Source organism: Symphalangus syndactylus, chromosome 5 (assembly GCF_028878055.3).
Source record: "Symphalangus syndactylus isolate Jambi chromosome 5, NHGRI_mSymSyn1-v2.1_pri, whole genome shotgun sequence".
Taxonomy (NCBI): domain Eukaryota; kingdom Metazoa; phylum Chordata; class Mammalia; order Primates; family Hylobatidae; genus Symphalangus; species Symphalangus syndactylus.
In genome coordinates, this window is record NC_072427.2 from 32,010,686 (window position 1) to 32,026,366 (window position 15,681).

Sequence of the window (15,681 nt, forward strand, 5' to 3'; positions counted from 1 at the left end):
CCTGGCATGAGAATGTAGCTTCTCTGGCTTTCAGTCCAGGCCAACAGGCGTTCTCTTCTTTCCTAGTCTTTTGATCAATTCAGCTGGGATCTGGGAGGGAGGAGAGTTCTGCACCAGCATAACAGGATATTGTGTGGGACTCTTCCTCCTGTTCTGGAATTGCAGCTAACACCCAAAGCTGAGTACAAAAGGCACTGGGGACCCTGCCTTCTGCATTCAGAGAGTTGTCAGTGGGTGGTCAGCAGCTAGTACCATCTCCCTCCCGCAGGGCTGATGGCTCTTCTCTCATCAGCCACCACCACCTCTCACAGTGACTGGAAGAGGAGCAGGGGATGGAACGGTTGGTTGCCATGTGGGGAGGGCAGCATTTGTGGTAGAGGCTGCTTGCTCCCCTCTTCACGGGAGACGATGGGTGGGGTGGGTGCCTTTCCTCCCTGATAACATAAGATAATTTCTTGTAAGGAGAGACAAGCATACCATCCCCCAGGGGGGCATCTGCTTAGTCTGTGAACCCCCTTGTATACCTCTGAGCTGCCTGAGTTGGGGAAGAGGGCAATACGAGACAGATGGTGGGGTGGAGAGAGAGCTGTGTGAGGTGGCTGGGCTCAAGTGGACAAGCTGGTGTCCCACCCATGAGGGCATCTCTCTAGGGCTTGGGAGAATGCACAGGCTGTCCACGAGACAGTCACAAGGGCAGAGAGGAGGGAGTGGAGTAGCCAGAGAAGCAGTGACAATCCACCTAGGAGAGGACATGTGAGAGTTGCTTCCAAGTCCCTCTCCTGGCCCCCCAGTCACTGAGAGACTAGAAAAGTGATAGGGAGGCGGATCTGGAGCCAGATGCTCCCCTCCATTGTGGCCTTGTTGGGGTGGGAGGGCCAGTCACCGCTCTCGTCTGGGCAGAAGTGGGAATGGCAGGAGAGACAAACAGGAAGTCTTGATTACCGAAATGAGACAGTTCTAGTAGATGAAAGTGACAGCGGAATTGTGGGACGCAGCCACGATGTCATTAAGATCCCTACCACCCAGCAGGAAAGGGATTTCAATAGAGCACAGTTGACTGTGTGTGTGTGTTGGGGGGGAGATTATTAACAATTTCACGTCTACATCCTAACAAATTGAGGCCCTACAAAAAAAGGGCTACACTTGAAAAAAAGTCCTTCTTAAAAATAAATGAGAGGCCGGGCGCGGTGGCTCACGCCTGTAATCCCAGCACTTTGGGAGGTTGAGGCGGGCGGATCACGAGGTCAGGAGATCGAGACCATACTGGCTAACACAGTGAAACCCCGTCTCTACTAAAAATACAAAAAATTAGCCGGGCGAGGTGGCGGGCACCTGTAGTCCCAGCTACTCAGGAGGCTGAGGCAGGAGAATGGTGTGAACCCCAGGGGGCGGAGCCTGCAGTGAGCCAAGGTCGCGCCACTGCACTCCAGCCTGGGCAACAGCGAGACTCCGTCTCAAAAAAAATGAGAAAGAAAACAGCTCTGGAACTTTTTAGGGGTAGAGGATTGCAAAAATGTGGGATGGGAACATGTGGGTAGTGAGGATAGATGGAAGAGACTTTCAGCAGAGGACCCAGGGGGTCGAGAAGCTAGTCCTTGTTCTCCGGCTTGCAAGTGACAGAAGCCCAACTCACACTAGCCTGAGCAAAAATGAGGATTTATTGGAGGATCTTGGAGCATCTCACAGAATCTAAGAAAGAGCCTAATAATTGAGCCAGCAGAGGGGCGGGGATGTGGGTGGGCCTTAGAGACATCTGGGACCAGGGATTTGCAAGCCACAGCAGCCCCACCAGGTTCTTGTTTTTGCGTCTTGCTGCAGGTCAGCCTCATTTGTTCTTTTCCCAGAAGACTGGTTTTGTCTAAGAGAGAAAGTATGACCACTGACAGCTTCTGAGTGTTGTAACTTGGAGGTTATGTCATGAGAAAGAAGTGTCCCTGTGTCGGAAAACACCAGAAGAGGGGCCTCCCTGGCTGTGATGAGTCCTGCAGAGGAACAGGGCTGTGCCACCCTAGAAGAAAGAAGGTCAGACAATTGGGACAAGTGTTCCCAGCAGGAATCTAACAGCCTGACATCATGGCCTTCATGGCCTTATGCAAACATGAGATTCTGATGATCCCACCTTCCCACCACTTCCCAGGAGTCATGTCAGCTGCAGAGGCCCTGATGAAACTATGTCCTTCATCTCTCGTGAAGCCCGTGGCAAGGGCAACAACAATGACACAGTAATGCTAGTAGCTAGCATTTATTATGCACTTTGCATCAGGCCCTGTGCTGCACTCTACACAGATTTTTTTTTGAGACGGAGTCTCGCTGTGTCACCCAGGCTAGAGTGCAGTAGTATGATCTCAGCTCACTGCAACCTCCACCTCCCGGGTTCAAGCAATTCTCCTGCCTCAGCCTCTGGAGTAGCTGGGACTACAGGCGCGTGCCACCATGCCCAGCTAAGTTTTGTATTTTTAGTAGAGATGGGGTTTCACCGTGTTGTCCAGGCTGGTCTCGAACTCCTGACCTCAAGTGATCTGCCTGCCTCGGCCTCCCAAAGTGCTGGGATTACAGGTGTGAGCCACTGTGCCCAGCCTCTACGTGGATTTTTATTTCATCCTGACTGCAACTGTCTTACTCCCCTCACTTTGCAGATTAGGATGCAGAGACAGGGAGCAATTAGGAGCCCAAGGTCACACAGCTAGTTAGGGGCAGTGCAGGCACTCTGCCTAGGTCAGTCTGGTTCCCAAGTCCATGTTTTCCATCATGAAGCTCTCTAGCATCCAGGATTGAAGGTCTGGCCCTGGGCATTCCCAGAGGAGATGGAAAAGTTCACTGGTCTGGTGGATGGTTCTGCCACATGGACTTACAAGGCATCACAGCCAGAGCCTGAGGAACTTTCTGGGGCCTGTGCCCTTCACACCACCAGCTGTGCCACCACAGGGTCTCTAGAGGGTCATCATGAGCACTGGGAGGTGATGCTCCTGTCTGTAAACAGCTGCTGTGGTCAGTGAGTGGCTGCATAGCTGAGTCCTCCATCCTCGTGGCTTTGGGGACAGTATAGGCCCTGGTTCTCTTCTCCCTCCATTCTTTGCCTCCTTTCACTCTCTTTTCTTCTGGTTTTCCCCCTTCCTAGACTCCTGGCTTCCCTGGGCCTGCTGCACTGGCTCTGGCTAGGTTGGAGAGGGCTGCAGGCAGGACCGCAGTCAGCAGAGGGCGCCAAAGGCTCTCAACACACCCATGGCTCAGGCCTGGCCCAGAAGGAGAGCGCTGAGAGCCAGGACCGGCGGGCTACGTGCGCCCTGTGGATTCCCCCATTTCCCATGCTTCATCTAGCCATGGGCCTGCAGTGCACTCACAAATGTGCACATACCCTCGTGTGTGTGTGTGTGTGTGTGTGTGTGTGTGTGTGTGTGTGTGTGTGTTACACTCATCAAATTGTCTCTGAATTTGCTTGGCTTCTTGTGTTCCTTTGTGTGTATGTGTGTGTGTGGTGTGTCTGGTGTATCTGGTTCCCCTAGGAAGCATATTTGACAGCCCCACAGTCAGGGTCAGGGCACAGGGACAGATACTGTGTCTATAACAATCTATAACACTGATTTTGTTCGTCTCAATAAATGTGAGAATGAAATAAAAATTCATGTAGAATATTTTGTACATCTCAATAAAGCCACTTTCTGGGGGCAGGCATTATAATTCTAGTCTCTGTTCTACTGTGTGATAGGTAAAGAATAATCTTCCACACAGGGAGAGGAATGGACCGCTACCCAACCCTCCCACTGTGCCAGGCCTGGGCTAGAAGCTTTCCATCTAGGTTCCTGGTTGACCATACTAGCAGTCCTGTGAGCCAGGCAATAGTAGTCCCATTGTACAGATGAAGACAGTGAGGCTCAGGGAAGTTAGAAAACAATTTCACATCTATACCCTAACAAATTGAGACTATACAATAAGTGTGTTACACTTGAAAAAATCTTTCTTAAAAGTAAAAGAGAAACTAAACAGCTTTGGGACTTTTTAGGGTAAGAGATTGCAAAATGTGGGAATGGAACATGTGAGTGAGGATGGATGGAAGAGGCCATCAGCAGAGGACCCAAGGGGTTAAGAAGCAAGTTCTTGTTCTTCAGCTTGCAAGTGACAGAAGCCCAATTCACATTAGCCTGAGCAAAAATGAGGATTTATTGGAAAGATCTTAGAGCATCTCCCAGAATCTAAGTAAGAGCTCAATAATTGAGCCAGCAGAGGATCACACAGCTAGGAAGTGGTCAAGCTAAGATTTGGTTCCTGTCTCTCCAATTTCAAAGTCTATGCCCACTTCACACTTTCTAAAGCTGCCCTCTCAAATTTGTGTTTTCCTCCCATGCAGACCCCACCAAAGATGAACTTGAGAGCAGCCTGGTGAAGTGTCAGGAGCAGCAGCTGCTCATGGCTAGAACGACTGAGCTGAGAAATTCATGTTGACAGACAGTTTGTGGCTGATTTCTACGAGTCAAAGAATAAGGAACTATATTTAGCTGCTTTCTCTGGGCTAGTTAGCTGGTGGGGAGTGAGGGCTCAGACTGGGGGAAAGAAAGAGGAGGAGGAGGAGCAGGAGGAGGAGTAAGAAGAGGAAGAGGAGGAGCAGGAGGAGGAGGAAAAGAGAGAAAGAGAGATGCCCAGTTGTCTGCTGTCTGGCCTGGGGTCCTTGCCCTCAGAGTTGGGTCTCTGCAGCAAGCTTTGCATGGAATTGTGGTTGGTGGGGCCTCTTTATAAAGTTAAGACCTGCCAATATTACTAGGCTGGTGGGACAGAGAACAAAAGCCTGAAAAGGAGAATCTTCCAGGCTTGCAGATCTCTTCTTTACACACATGACATCGGTGAATGAGTCGTTCTATACTTGGGGGTTCTGGAGTTCTGTAAACCAACACTCAGCACAACTCAGATTCAAAGAATAGTACTCAGCACTGCACATACATTCTTGATGGCATAGGGATTAGCTTTGTTGCTTTGATTGACTTGACCTCAGTCTTGTCCTCCTCCTGGGTCAGGAAAGCCCTTTTCTTCCTCACAAGGGAAAATCAAGGCACTTGCCCTGGATGGAGTTGGGCTTGGATTTCCCAAACAAGCTGCTTCCCAAAGGAAGAGAGAGGCAAGAAGCTGCCTCCTCCTCCCACAGATACCTGAGCTCGGCCAGGCCTGCCTTCCTCTTCCATGTACCTTGTCCTCTCTACCTGTAACCAGTGGGGCTGGTCCCTCATCCTTCTTTCCAACCTGCCACCACCCTGTCCCCTCCAGATTCCACTCACTCAAAGACATCAGGGAGCAAGGTTGAGTATACTGACAATTTGGGTGGGAAGATTCAGAAGATGGTCTCATACCCCACGGAGACTCATGAAATCCTTCTTCCATAGTTCTCTCCAGCCTCTCCCCGACCTCCTCCCACATAGGTCTCCCACTTCCCTAGCCCCTCCTGTCCCTAATTTGCCTACCCAGCTCCTTCAAGATGGCAGCACAAAGGGTCACCAGTGACCAGGACTCAACTTCCTGAGCAGGCAGTGGAGAGTATAAATTTATGGAGACAAAACTTTTCTCTATTTAAAAGTAGCACAACAAACTTTCTGGGACTCTGAGTGTGAGCAGCTTAGAAAAACGGGACATGAAACTGAAGCCTAGCAGACATGCCCATCCCATCCACCCCGCTGGTGAGCCGGAGCCAGTCCCTTGCTGAGAGCCTAGGTTTCCTTGACCGACACTGAGTGATACCTGAGTCCTCCCAGTGTTCAGGCAGGAGCTCTTTGTTCCAGACTGTGCTGTCTTGATGGGGAGGCACAATGATCGCTGGGACAGAGGCCAGAGAAGGGCCCTGGAATTCCCAGCTTGATCCTGTGCTGCTCAGTTGACTCTCCCAAACCTCCAAGCCAACTGATTCTGCTCTGCCCCTTTAGGAAGGCTCCCAGCTGGGCCCTGGAGCAAATGCTGTAAACCCACAAATCTGCTCAGGGTTTTATCCCACCCGGGGGACACGGATTGGTGGGAGAATGGGAGGTGAATAAAGGCAGTGGTGGCTCTTTAAAGAAAAAAAATGCCCTGGTTTGTAGCAATTGCCAATTTCCATGGTGTAAATACTCCCACCACAGCCAATTTCAAGCTATCAACATGATGTCACCAAATGCAGAATTAAGAAAAGGTGTGAAAATTTCTTTTTTTTCCAGCAAGCTGACTTCAGCACACCACTGGACAAGGTAAAGTGCCTGAATCCGGGGACTCTAATCTAAAGGTTGTGCTGAATTCAGCCAGGTAGAGACACGAAACAGACTGCTAAGTCTGCACATCCCTTTCTCAGGTTGATTTAAGAAGGGAGAATAACTCAAGGGAGCGTTATGAGGGAATTTCAGAAACAGTCAGATCACTTAGCAATTGAATTGTCTAAATATTTTTTCCTAATTTAAAGTTGCGTGTCATGTGATTAATTGGACAATGCCTTATTGAATTAATGAGGGATTTAATGCCTAAATTGGAGAAGCAATCAAACATTCACATCTTCAAGTAGTTGATGGACACCTAAGGAGGTATTCACATGATGGCTGGGGCTAGAGGGCATGGGAGGCCTTGTCCTAAGTGGGCCCTGAGCCTCTCTTGCAAGCTGCCTCACGCACCATGGTCCCCAGCTAGGCCTGGGCTGCACCCTCCTGGGCCCCGTCTGCTGCTACGGTCTTTGTTTGTCACTCTCCAGTTTGTGTTTTTGTCGCTAAATTCTTCTATTTCTGCCCTTGGCTTCCTCCACTTTGTCATTTCTTCCCAGTCTCAAGCTGTCTCTCGCTCTCTGTTTCTGCCTCTGTCTCTGTTTGCTGTCTCACTCTGTCTTCCTCCCTCCATCTGTGTTTTTTGTTTTGTCTGTGTCTCCATGTCTCTCTTTCTCTTCTGTCCATGTCTCTTCCTTGCTGTTTCTCTCCATTTCTCTTGGAGTCTCTCTCTTTTCTACACACACACATCCCTGGCCCTTGTCCCCCAGTCCCATGAGCTCCTGTCCTCCCTCCTTCGGTTTCCAATTCACCCAGCTGCACTCTGACCCCTGGCTCCACATCTATCTTGGCACCATGCTGCCAGTCAACACCCCTTCCTTCCCCCAAGCTAATTCTGCCCTGCCTCAGAGCTGGGACCTGTACTATGAACCCACAGACATACTCAGAATTATGGCACATGGTGGGAGGAGAGGCCATGGTCACTCTTTGAAGAAAATGAAACCCCTGATTTGTAGCATTTGCCAATTTCCGTGGTGTAAATACTCTTGCCATGGCCGATTTCAGACAACCCACATAATGCCACTGAATGCAGAATTGGAAGAGGTGCACAAGTTTCATTCTTTTGAACCAGTGCAAGCTGACTTCAGCACACCACTAGGCAAGGAGAAGGGGCTTCCTGCATGCCTGCGGGGGCTGGGGAGAGTGCTCACATGGCTGGCTACAGAGCAGCCCACCGTAGCCTTATAGAGCTCGACTTTGGGCCAACAGCCCACTCTAACCTGGTTAGTTCTTCCTTGTGGCTGACTCATAGAAGTGCTCACCTTAGGATGGGGCAGGAAGCCCAAGGACTCACTGACCTCTAGACTTAGAAGGAAGACTTCCTAGATGAAATGCCTGGGCTAAGTCACAAAGTAGATGAGAAATTTTGTGTTGCCAGAGTATACTTTCTTTTTTTTGTTCTGAGATGGAGTCTTGCTCTGTTGCCCAGGCTGGCGTGCAGTGGCGTGATCTCAGCTCACTGCAACCTCCGCCTCCCGGGTTCAAGTGATTCTCCTGCTTCAGCCTCCTGAGTAGCTAGGACTACAGGCATTCACCACCACACCCAGCTAACTTTTTTTTTTTTTTTTTTTTTTTTTTTTTAGTAGAGAAGGGGCTTCACCATGTTGGCCAGGCCAGTCTCGAACTCCTCACCTCAAGCCCCTCAGCCTCCCAAAGTGCTGGGATTGTATACAGGCGAGAGCCACCGTGCCCAGCCCAGAGTATACATTTGAGGCTGGAAAAGGTAATAGATGGTGTCAAAGAGGCAGACCGAAGGCAGGATCACTGAGGTCTTGAATACTGAGTGAAGGGGCCTGGTCTTTTCTTATTGGCATTGAGGAGAGTAACACGATTGAATATGTTGCCTTAGGTTGGTTCCCCGCCCCCACTAAACAGGCCTTTTGACAAGGATTTGGGTGTAGTTGTTTGTTTGGAAGATGATCCCAGGCAGCATGTGAGGGAGTAGGGAAGTGAGACAGGGAAGAGAAAAAGGTAGATAAGAGTGAGTTACCCAGCAGCTGCTGCTGTGGAACACTGAGGTTCAGCCCCCTGTGGACCCTCTGAGTGTACAGAACAGGTCTCAGACTTGTCCCATCGAGGGGTGGGGAATCTGGGGTATGTATCCACCAGCTCCCCGCCCTTCCTTCAAGGGCTGCTCCTGGGGTGTGAATCCCCCTGGTATTCCATGTGGGCCAGGTTTGGTCCAAGGCCAGATAGTTCTCTCATGAAGAGATGCAGAAGCCGGAGGCATGGGTGCCAGGACAGGAGGCGGCAGCGGCCTGTTATGGTAAGGACTGAGTGGTGTCCTGTGGACTGGGCAGCACAGAGGTGGTTGTGATTTTGGGGAGGGAAGTTTCGGTGGGATAAAGGGGAGTGAGTTACAGGGAGAATGAGAGAGAAGGACACACAGAGTCTATGGACTACTCTGAAAAGTATGGACAATGGGAAAACTGTTGCATGGTCGCTGGGACTGGTGAACAGGCAAGCTTGGGTCTGGTTATGGAGTTGCTCTGAGCCAGGGAGAGAAGCAGGCAGACCTGCGGGAGCAGCAGCATGTCACCCCACCAGCTGCCAGAGCCGGACTGATGGAAATGTAGAGGGGGGCCTCCCCCGGGCATCCCAGCCTGCACTGATTCAGACTGAGCAGCCAGGGCACTCAGCTGACACCTCACACTTCTGTCTTCCTCCTTGGGAATTGTGGATTGGCTCGGCATGACCCAGTTCTGCAAGCATTTATTTGATTGATTGGAAGCAGACAAGGTCTCTGCTCTCCAGGAGAGCAGACCCCGTGCTAAGCATTGAGCCGGTGGGAAAATGAGAAAGACCTACTGCACAGTCGAGGGGAGAGGCAGGCATGCAATGACAGATGCATGCAGGGGGCTGTGGGGTGGGCACCAGTGGCGCCACCATCGAGCATGGTGGAGGCTGGAGAAGAGGCAGCTGTTCTGTCTGCTCTGGGGAAGGCTTCTTGCAGCAGCCAAGTCTTGAAATGTGACGTAGGCTGAGAGGCAGAGAAAAGAGGGGACAGGTATTTCTGGATTTCAAAGGCTTCCAGCTTGCTTAAGCCTTCCTGATAGCTGGGTATCACACACCCTCAGGACGATGGGGCTCACTGACTCCAGAGACAGGCCTTCCATAGCCAGACCCCTCCTACTGTCCTGTGATGGAGTCAGACTGCCCTTGCTGGGGAGGTGTCAACAAGAGGATGCTTGGTAGGCAACGAGGAGGGGCACGGCAGGCAGGCAGCTCCTTTCTTTGGTTAGGTTCTTCGGTGTGGTAGGCTAAATAATAGTCCCCCAAAATATCCACATCCTAATTTCCAGAACCTGTGAATGGCAAAAGGGACTTTGCAGATATAGTTAAGTTAGGGATCTTGGCCAGGCACGGTGGCTCATGTCTGTAATTTCCAGAACTTTGGGAGGCCAAGGCAGGAGGATTACATGAAGCCAGGAGTTCGAGACCAGCCTGGGCAACAAAGTGAGGCCCCATCTCTACAAAAAAATAAAAACAATTAGCTGGGTGAGGTGGTGTGTGCCTGTGGTCCCAGCTACTCAGGAGGCTGAGGTGGGAGAATTGCTTGAGCTTGGGAGGTCAAGGCTGCAGTGAGCCATGATGGTGCCTCTACACTCCAGACTGGGTGACAGAGTGAGACCCATCTCAAAAAAAAAAAAAAGGGATCTTGAGATGGGAATATTATCCTGGATTATTTGGGTGAAGGTCAGAGGAGGAAATAGGAGATGTGACAATGGAAGCAAGGTTGGAGCAATATGGGAAAGCGGCCACTAGCCCAGGAATGCAGGCAGCACCCAGAGGCTAGAAAATGTGAGGAAACAGATCCTCCCCTAGAGTCTCCAGAAGGAACCAGCCCTGATGACACCATGACTCAAACCCGGTGAAACTGATTTCAGACTCCTGGCCTCCAGAACTGTAAGACAATGAATGTGCATTATGTTAAGCCACCAAGTTTTTGGTAATTTGTTACAGCAGCCATGGAAACAATACACCTGGGAAGCAGACTTTGATGAAGATGTGCACATGGGCATTTGCATGAGGAGTGCTCTTGGGGGCATGCCCCTCACCTGTGGGGAGAGAAGAGCAGAGGTGGGCAGTTGCAGGTGATTCCCTGGGAAGCTCCAGGGCTGTGGTGGCCTGCAGAGTTACCCCAGATTGAGGCAAGAGAGCCTGGCCCAGGGACTCACACAATCATTGGATGGGGCTTCCCTGTGCAGCGGATGTGGCCTTAAATGGGGCAGCTCCTTTTGGCCAAGAGCAGTTCATGGAGAGGGACTCAATTTTGAGCCCTCAGCCATGCTCACCTTGGTCCTGAAGCAGGCCCCGGGGGCACAGCTATGCATCCCCAGAGCTGTGGAAGGTGCATCTCTCTGAATCTTCTTCCTTTGCTCTATGGGCCTGGTACTTTGACAACTTTCTAACTTTCTGGACTTCCTCATCTATTGAGGAATTCTGCAATGCATCCACATCTCTCCCTGGGCAAGAAATTGGGCTTTGAGTCCCAGTTTCTATAATTGTCATGAAGTGTTTTACATACACTGCTGTCTTTAATCCTAGGAATAACCATAGCTATTAGCCCCATTTTACAGATGAGCAGCCCGATAATTGAAGAACTTCAATGAATGCTCAGAGGCAGAGCCGGGACTCTCCCTAGGTCCGCCTGATGCCTCTTCACTGCCCTGTGACTTTGCCTCTCATTGTCCACCCTTACTTATTAGCTGGTCATCTTGTATAGACCAGTGAACTTCTTTTGGCCTCAGTTTTTTAAAAATCAAGACTCTAGTCTCTGTCCTGCCTCTCTGCTAGGACTGTTTTCACTTGGCTCCAGGAGAGAGATGTATGCAGGCTTTGTGCCTGGGCCTGAGACTCTGCTGCTATGACTCCCTGGATCCAGCGAGTTTGCTCTTGCTGTACCTCCCTTCGCCCAGTCCCCCAATAGCTCTGGGCCCCTGGTCCAAGGGAGAAGGAGAAAGAAGGACAGGTAGGGGGTCTCATTTGAAGGTCTCTTCTCTGGTGCCTTGTGGTTTTCAAGTATGACTCACCCCTTTCATACCATTTCCCCCAGCACTGGGAATTATGCAGGACTGCCGTGCATGGTTACATGGTTCGTGTGCCAGGCCTCAGCCAAGGGTGTGGTGGGGATTGAAACCCAGCCCGCGCCGGGCACTTCTTGCTTAGCACAAAGGCACCATCTGCCAAGAGTCTGTGTCTGCGCAGAGGGGCCTGTCTTGTTTAATTCTGACAAAAGTCTTGCCTGGGTTCTCAGTGGCCCGGAATTATATGTTGGCTTTGCAGGAGCCCAGGGCTGGCAGCTCAGCCCTCAGACCCTGGCATTCAGGGCAGAGAATGGGTGGTGATGGATGTATAGGAGGGAGAAGCAAACCCACACCAAACTCACAGTCACATCCCCAGAAGCCACTGATTCTGCAAGTCCCTCTGTGGGAGCTGCCCAGGTTCTCCTGGAGACAGGCAGAGGGGGTGAGGCCCCAGGACTCCTGGGCTGCCCACCTCAAAGCCCTTGGCCCAGTCCCCTGTGCAGACTTCTGGCACAGAGGCCCACATCCCAGGCTGAGCTCCCTGGGGCCAACCATAGAAGGTCCAAGTGCTCTGCGTTCCTGCCTATGTTTTTAATTACCCCACTTACTTTCCCATTCATCTTTCCCTTCCCAGTCCTTTCTGTACAGCCCCCAGACTAATGTGCCTCAAATCCTGATCTCACTGAATTCCTTCCCTGGCTCAGAGACTTCCATGGCTCCATTCTGTCCAGGCTCGGCATTTAGTGTTCATACACACACCCCTCTCCAAGGGCGACGGCTGTTCCTCTTCTCTTCTCTCCTCTCCCCTGATTCCCCCTGGGCTCTCTGTCATCTCCTTCCCACCACCTCCCACCTCCAGACCCTTGGCCAGACTGTTGCCTTCCTGGATCTCTTTCCTTACTCTCTCCTTTCCACTATCTAAATATTAACTTTCCTTTCAGGTTACCCTTTCCTTTCAGGTTCCCCTCATGCAGAGCTGAAGCACAGCCCTGGCATCAGGTGGGAGCGTGGCCCGGGGTAAGGAGCTCTGGGAGTGGAGCCTGGGGCCTTGAATGACCCGGAGGACTGGATTTGAGGAGGGCGCCTCCTGAACCTTCCTCTGTCCTCTAGAGGGACTGCACCAGATGGCAGCTTCCTGTGAGCGGGAGCCCTCAGGTCAGGAATTGAGGGTGCATCCAGCTGTGAGCCAGCGGCCATGGAGCAAGGCTCACCCGCTTCCCAGGAGGTTCTCAAGGGCTGGGCTCTCAGGTAGAGAAACAAGCTCATCAGACCCCTTGGCCACGGCTGCTTCAGGTTCCTAGGAGACTCACCTGCCTGTAAAGATGGACCAGGAGCTAACAATTGCTAGTGAAGTCTAATATGGGAGCTGCTAGCCACACGTGCTTCTGAGCATTTGAAATGCTGCTGTTCCCAATTACAATGTGTTAAAGGTGTAAAATATATGTCAGATTTTGAAGACATTGTGCCAAAAAAAGGTAAAATTTTTGTTATTTTATATTGGGTCCATATTGAAACTATATATATGTATGTGTATATATATATATATATATATGAGTGTATATATATATATATTTTGTTTGTTTGTTTGTTTTGAGATGGAGTCTCACTCTGTCACCCAGGCTGGAGGGCAGTGGTGCAATCTTGGCTCACTGCAACCTCCACCTCCCAGGTTCAAGCGATTCTCCTGCCTCAGCCTCCCAACTGGCTGGAATTACAGGCACGTGCCACCACGCCCGGCTAACTTTTGTGTTTTTAGTACAGACGGGGTTTCACCATGTTGGCCGGGCTGGTCTTGAACCCCTGACCTCAAGTGATCTGCCTGCCTCGGCCTCCCAAAGTGCTGGGATTACAGACATGAGCCACCGTGCCCAGCCCATATTGAAACAATATATTATGAATATATTGGGCTAACCACATTTTTTTCACCTGTTTTTTTTTCTTTTTAAATGTGGCTATTAAAATTTTAAAATACGTTGTGGTTCACTCACATTCTGTTTCTAATGAACACTGCTGGTCTTGGGCCTAGAAAACCACAGGAGAGGTCCGTGGATGGTTTTTCACAGTGAAACAGGTAATGGTTAGGAATCAGGTTGAGGAAACGGAGGAGACCTCTGATTCCAGCCCCACACAGCCCTGACCGTGGCAGGGGAGGAGTGCTGGCCTAATGATCTGCCCTGTGGCCAAAGGGCGTGGCTTGCACAGCTGCACCCTGTGCCACACGGGCCTGGTGAGGCAGAGCAGGCCCCTGCTGGTGAAGCAGCAGCTCCCTGGGTGAGCCTGTGCATGGTGAGGGGATGGAGACTGAGAGCCCAGGGAGGAGGCTGAAGGACAGATCCTCTCCAGACTGCCTTCATTACCATTTGGGGAGATGATTCATCTGAGGTCCCTGCTCTCCTCAGGCCATGATGCGGGCCGTGATGACCACTCACAGTGAATCACACGGAACCACACTGAGAACGTGTGTGTGTGCTGGGGGCAGGCAGGATTCCCAGCCAGGAAAGGAGGAGTAGAGGCGGAGTATGGGTCCCACTGCACCTGCTCACAGGGTCCTAGGGCTGCTGGGAAATGCTTCCAGGGGAACCCGAGGCTCCCCTGGTCCCAAGCTCCTTCTCCAGCAAATCTGCAGCCAGAGTACAAGGGGTAGGGCCTCTGAGAGCCGTGAACAATAGAGTCCTCCCTGCCCCCCTTTCAGACCCAAAGCAGCTCTGGGCCAGCCAGTTAGGCTTCCTGCCTCTTGGCAATACCTCTGCCCCAGAGCAGAAGGATTGCCCAGGACTCTTGCAACCTGGGCAGTGTGCCTGGCCCCTGGGGTAGCCGGGCCTCCCCATGGTGTCCTGGGCTTGTGGAGGAGGAGGAGCACCCTTTGTAGGCTGGCACACGCAAGTGCAGGCTCCACAGGAAAGAGGAGGTGGCTCACCCTGGAGGCTGCACCTTGTGGCTGTTGGAAGCCACAGATCCTGCAGAGGTCCTCTCTCCTGTTACTACAGCTTCTTGGGTTACAGAATAACTATTAATTCTGAACCTGACTCCTGCTGTGGCTTTCCAACAGCTACCATTTCTTTGAGTCGAAGTTTGCTGGGCTAAATGCATCATAGACATAGCCATATTACAACCTGTAAGGCAGGTATTGTTATTTCTAATTTCTAGGTAAGAAAACAGAGGCTCAAAGAGATTAAGTTTATTGTCCAGGGTCACACAACTATTACCTGGGGCCCGATTCCAGAGTCCAAGGACTAACCAATTCACACTGCAGCCCACTTAGGGTCTGGCCTTCTAGGAGGGAAAGAGAGGTGTGACGACAGTCAGAGAAACAGCTCTGGTGACCTTCAGTGCGGCGACCAAGATGAGGTGGGGATGATGGAGAAATGGAGAGGATCCAAGCCATGGGATGGAAGTGACAAGAGGCCATTGCTTTGAGTTCCCCTGAGAAGACATTTGTCAATATCTCCCCAGCCCAGTTATCATGGGCTATTTCTTGACATCTTGACATCACCCCCACCCCACACACATATGGCAGCCCCATTCCACTACACATGCACCGCTAGTCAGCCATGGGGCATGCACTTGGACTTCATGCTGTCCTCCATTTCACAGAGGGGGAAACTGAGGACTAATGGGGGCTGGGACTTCCCCAATCTCAGGCCATCCCACTGATCACTGGCAGACCTCAGGCCCACCCCACTTACTGAGTTAAACTGGAGTGCATACCGAGTCTGCCAAGGAGAGAGAAGTCGGGTGTTGCCTCTGAGCCTTCTTTAGGCTTGTGGTTGGGGGCCTCACGCTTCCTCTCCCCAACACAACAGACCTTGTATCTCTTATTCAAGTTTACCACCCCTCCTTGTCCCTTTGTTCTGCCAGGTTCTCTAGCCCCCTTTCCTATTGAGCTAGGAGTTTTGAGAACTCATTGTCACCAACTCCCCCCACCATCATCTTCATCTTCTCTGCCGCTGCTCTGTTACCCTAGCCTCATATTGGTCACTACAATGGCCTTCACTGCCCCCACCACTCTACCATGGCCTCTAGCACTTAAGCCTCCACCATGATCTCCACCATTACCACCACGACCTGCCATTGCCATCATTTCTATCCTTTGTGATGGCAGAGTCACTATTTTCCTCCTCCCCATGACTTCCACCCCTTACCTCTGCATTGCCATCCTCTCCATTATGACTGTCACTAACATGACCTCTGTCACCTCCACTTCATCTGCAGAATCACATCCAGTATCACCTCCACTATCACTGTCACCACTGCTGCCACTACCAGTACCTCCATTATGTTTGTCCTCACTGCCGCCACAGCTCTCATCTCCTTCAAGCCCATTTTCACCTCTGTTGTCGCCGTTATCTGTGTTGTTCATGTCACTATCATCACCAGGAACTTCATCACCCTCA

General features: G+C 51.3%; 1 protein-coding gene and 1 long non-coding RNA gene across 3 annotated transcripts in view; one reads left to right on the forward strand and one right to left on the reverse strand.

The window, feature by feature from the left end:
* Positions 1 to 3,658, forward strand: part of LOC129482282 (uncharacterized) — a 20,521-nt gene extending 16,863 nt beyond the window's left edge. The window contains exons 2-3 of the long non-coding RNA XR_008657648.2: positions 1,819 to 2,022; positions 3,119 to 3,658. This is a non-coding gene — a long non-coding RNA (uncharacterized lncRNA). The remainder of the gene's footprint in view (positions 1 to 1,818; positions 2,023 to 3,118) is intronic.
* Positions 1,901 to 15,681, reverse strand: part of TBC1D21 (TBC1 domain family member 21) — a 36,130-nt gene continuing 22,349 nt past the window's right edge. The window contains exon 11 of one of the 2 annotated variants that reach the window (XM_055277835.2): positions 1,901 to 2,008. In XM_055277835.2, coding sequence (XP_055133810.1) covers positions 1,916 to 2,008 — 93 coding nt within the window. In that variant the 3' untranslated portion in view covers positions 1,901 to 1,915. Of the gene's footprint in view, positions 2,009 to 9,400; positions 9,566 to 15,681 lie in introns of those variants that run through there. The other variant, XM_055277836.2, reaches the window with a different exon arrangement.